The 3,854-nt window shown below is 33.8% G+C and overlaps 2 protein-coding genes across 3 annotated transcripts; one reads left to right on the top strand and one right to left on the bottom strand.

Moving 5' to 3' along the window:
* Positions 1–6: 6 nt before the first annotated feature.
* Positions 7–2,535, top strand: LOC126909580 (uncharacterized). Of its 2 annotated transcripts, XM_050692018.1 has the most exons (4): positions 7–235; positions 302–448; positions 554–2,150; positions 2,223–2,535. In XM_050692018.1, the coding sequence occupies exons 3-4, from the start codon at positions 1,458–1,460 to the stop codon at positions 2,367–2,369; spliced, it is 840 nt and encodes a 279-aa protein (XP_050547975.1). In that variant the 5' UTR covers positions 7–235; positions 302–448; positions 554–1,457; the 3' UTR covers positions 2,370–2,535. The 2 variants fall into 2 exon arrangements, with proteins under 2 accessions (XP_050547975.1, XP_050547974.1); XM_050692017.1 differs by having other exon boundaries at positions 7–448.
* Positions 2,536–2,830: 295 nt separating this feature from the next.
* On the bottom strand, positions 2,831–3,842 carry LOC126909579 (uncharacterized). The gene is made up of 2 exons (XM_050692016.1): positions 3,663–3,842; positions 2,831–3,598 (listed from the first exon to the last, which is right to left on the bottom strand). The coding sequence occupies exons 1-2, from the start codon at positions 3,670–3,672 to the stop codon at positions 3,000–3,002; spliced, it is 609 nt and encodes a 202-aa protein (XP_050547973.1). The 5' UTR covers positions 3,673–3,842; the 3' UTR covers positions 2,831–2,999.
* Positions 3,843–3,854: the final 12 nt, after the last annotated feature.

Below are 3,854 nucleotides of genomic sequence, written 5' to 3'. Positions count from 1 at the left end.
AAACATCAAAGAGGTCACCGCACACTAATGATTATTGTCGTGTGAATCTTATCATCGGATGCCAGACGCTTAGGTCAGCATAATTCCAAAGATGTTACAATATATTAATGGTCACTGCCGTATGCATTTTATGAGAAAAATGGCAACGTTGTCTTTTTTCACGCCTACGCGTTTTATGAGAACAATGGCAACGTTTGTCGTTATGGAATTTTATTACCGTCTACCAGACGCTTAGGTAAGCATATTTCCGTCATTGTTTGTGTTGTACCTGTTTAAACCAACCAAAACTTGTCTAAACAAGATCTTTGACCCCTATAAAAGAACGTCACATCAAGTTCAGGATCATTCACTCATTATCTTTTCCAAAGCGATTATACCAAAAACCATTTGCTTGTTTATTTCTATTTGTTGTCCTAAAGAATTTCTAAGACTTTTGATATAAAATAAAGTAAGTAATACATTTATATATATTTTTCATTTAAACTATTTTCTACTGACTTTGGTTACTAGTTATGTTTAGAGTTGTTAAATATTTATTAATTTTTTATTTTAGAATGGAGCAATTAAAGAAACAGTTGAACGATCAGAGTGCATTAAAAAGATATTCAAAATTAAGTGATTTGGAGGAACACACGCCATACAAAATCATATCTATGAAAAATACAAGCACACGAAATGGGGTTGTCGTTGTTGGTTGTCTATTCAACAATATGAATGTGTTTATCCCGAGATTGAAATTAACTAATGAAGAAATCGAAGCTTACAATATCAACAATGATGACAACAAATTACATTTATTATATAGAGGCAAAAGTGGAAATGCATATTTGTTTGATTTTCAGTAATTTGTTAATATTTTTCCTTGTTTTTTAAACTTATTTATATAAAAAAATTAAAAAAACTTAGTATCATAAACTTGTAAGATTTAAAATTCAATAATATATACTATTTTTTTTATTTTATACAATTTTGTCATATTTATTTAAACTTTATGCCTTTGTGTATAATAAAAGTCTATAGTACTAAGCAGTGCAAAGAAGAGTTTTACACATTAAATAGCAAATTTACTATACGCTATGGTATTTTTAGCAGGTTGTACTATGTATGGCATGTAGTAGGCTGTTTATAAAAGTAGTAGGGACACTGTGTCGGTTTACCGAACAGCATGTCCTGGAATCGTATAATCTCGATACAACAAGTCTGAACATGTTAAAACCTGTCTGAACGCGTTCAAATCCCTGTTCATCCTGTTTGAACCCCGTCTGCTTGTGTTTACAACTGTTTGTATCATATCTAACGGCGAAAATTAGACTATTAATTACTATTGGGTTTAAATTAGTTAATAACTTCACCGTGGTGTAAGCATAGCGCTCTAATCGTTATAAGATTTTCTATATAAACAGACGTTACTTTAACTTGTTGGTAATGTGTTAAGTCGATATTTGTATACTTTAAGAATGGCTGGTTCTCTCGCTACAATTGCCAAATTCTATAACAAACAAACATTTGCTAAACCCCAACCTCACAGTGAATTAATCGATTGCACTGATTACGTTTTGAATTTCAATCCTCGTAAATTCGTTCAGATAGGATTGGATCCAAAAGATCGATTTAACGTAACTATTCGTTTACTATCGTCAACCCGTTACATACTTATAACGATAGATTTCCTACAACGGATTTATACGTTGATGGGTAATATTCTGTCGCTAATTTTCGACCCTGTATCAAGACAAAAGATTATTTTACTCAAGGATGAATACGTCACACTCTCAAAGACTACGTTTCAAGGAGAGTCTTCGCTAGTCTTTGAATCACAAGCACAAGATGAATGCCGAGTGTTACTCACCCAATCAGACATTTTAAAACTCAGCGCTTTGGAATGTTGTATCTTTGAGACTATCAATCAAAAGATGACTGTAATTCAACCATTGGTTCTACAACAGTTGGAACAGATGGCTCAATATATGAAATCTCAGTATGAAGTAAATGTGGAAAACAAATGTATGTTGATCAATGCGGTTTCGGATTATACGATTAGAAATAGTTTACCCAATAGCGATCTGAGCTACATAAGCCAAATAAAACAATTTGCGAGCCAGCAGTTGGAACAACGGTGGACGATGCTGGAAGAATATACTAAAGAAATGGTGAATTACATTTTTTTTTTTTTCTAACTGAGTAGAACGTAATTAATAAATATATTTCATTTTTTTTTACAGTCTTCTAACGGAGAAAACGTATGCTCGACATTTTTTGGGTCGCTGGCCGATGATATACAGTCGGAACCAATCATACCATCAAATACAAATAACCAAGAAATACCAACAGTAGTTGTTAGTAATAGCTATCTGTCGACAAGTATCTAAAACATGTATATAATTTAAAAAAAAAAAAAAATTGTTTAAAATAAACGTATGTTGCATTGACATGTGCTGTTATTATTATATACTGAGACATAGTGAAAATCTCGTTTTTAACGTAACTTGTAATTAAAATTATAATGGATACAAAGACTATAAATACGTTTAAATAATAATGTTTAAAATAATGATTATTATCTAGGATTTTATTTCTATCATATGAAAAAAACTCTTTTTTCTTCTTTTTAATTCTTCAGAAAGGTTAAAACATGCTCAAAAACCTAGTTGTACGATATCATATGCATGTAAAATACAGTAGGGTATTCTTAGAGTTTTGGTGGATAATACCTTACCATCAAAATGTGATATCCCATTATGTAACTATAGTTTAAATACTATGGCATCTTACACGTACAACTATTGTACTGTATAGATGAGAAAAAAACGTTGTAGTATATATATATATATATATTTACAGATATGTACACGCATATACATATATTTTTTAGAAAAAATACAATTTCTTACTACATTATGTTACATTAAAAAAATGTTTTAAAACTACTTATATACATGTATATTTACAAAAAAAAAATTTTCAATTATTGACGATATTTTTTTTTACAATGATAAGAATTATAGGTCTTCCGGTGGTGGTATAGCATAATGCCCGTGGGCCAACGTGTCGATTCTGTTGTTGAGCGTGTAGCGCTTATCATCAAAACGGTTAAGCGCCAACTTGGTTGTACGTAAAGTCCGTACCTCGTGCTCAAACGAACGGACTGACACGTTCTGTCGGTACGGAGTGTAGGGTAACGATAATGCCGGTGGACACTCACCACCATGTATCACTCCGATGACCGCACGGGCATTCTCTCCAGCCAATGCTCGTTTTGACGCATCGTCACCATCGTCACCATCGTCTTTAAACAAACACCGTTTGTAATCGTCCAAAGACAGATGGTTCCGAACGACGTGTCCGCGGATCCCCTTAGACTTTATGAGTTCGCTGCCTTCCATGTCAAATGCGTAGCACTTTGATCGAAGTGCAGCGATCTCAAAGAGAGTGAGGCCACTGGTCTCGTCTGAAAACAAGCCGGGCATCTTCTTTCTATCGGTGGAGTAGCAAGGGTGATCCTTGGGCAGGCTAGATGCGTCCACGTGCACCAGTAAATCGGGGCTACCAGCTAAATCCTGGTAGAAGTCGCCTACTCTGAGTAGGTATATGAAGGAGTCTGAGAAAAATTAAAAATATATAAATATTGTAAAGAAATATTTCTACTGTACGGTTGTACTCACCAGTATCCATGTAAACCTATTCGATTGCGTTGCCATAATGTGGTTTCAATACGTCGTAGAAATACTTGTACATTAGCGTCTTGCTAATGTCAAGCACTGCTTGACATTAGCAAACCGACGTATATTGGTTTGATAAACTTGACCATCTTTGTGTCCATTATGACGGCGCACAACCTTTCACCGTATTTGATA

This window comes from Daktulosphaira vitifoliae, unplaced genomic scaffold (genome assembly GCF_025091365.1).
Source record: "Daktulosphaira vitifoliae isolate Bord-2020 unplaced genomic scaffold, ASM2509136v1 Scaffold_609, whole genome shotgun sequence".
In the NCBI taxonomy this organism is placed as follows: Eukaryota; Metazoa; Arthropoda; class Insecta; order Hemiptera; family Phylloxeridae; genus Daktulosphaira; species Daktulosphaira vitifoliae.
Note: the sequence above shows the minus strand (reverse complement) of the source record. Positions and strands in the feature narration are given on the sequence as shown.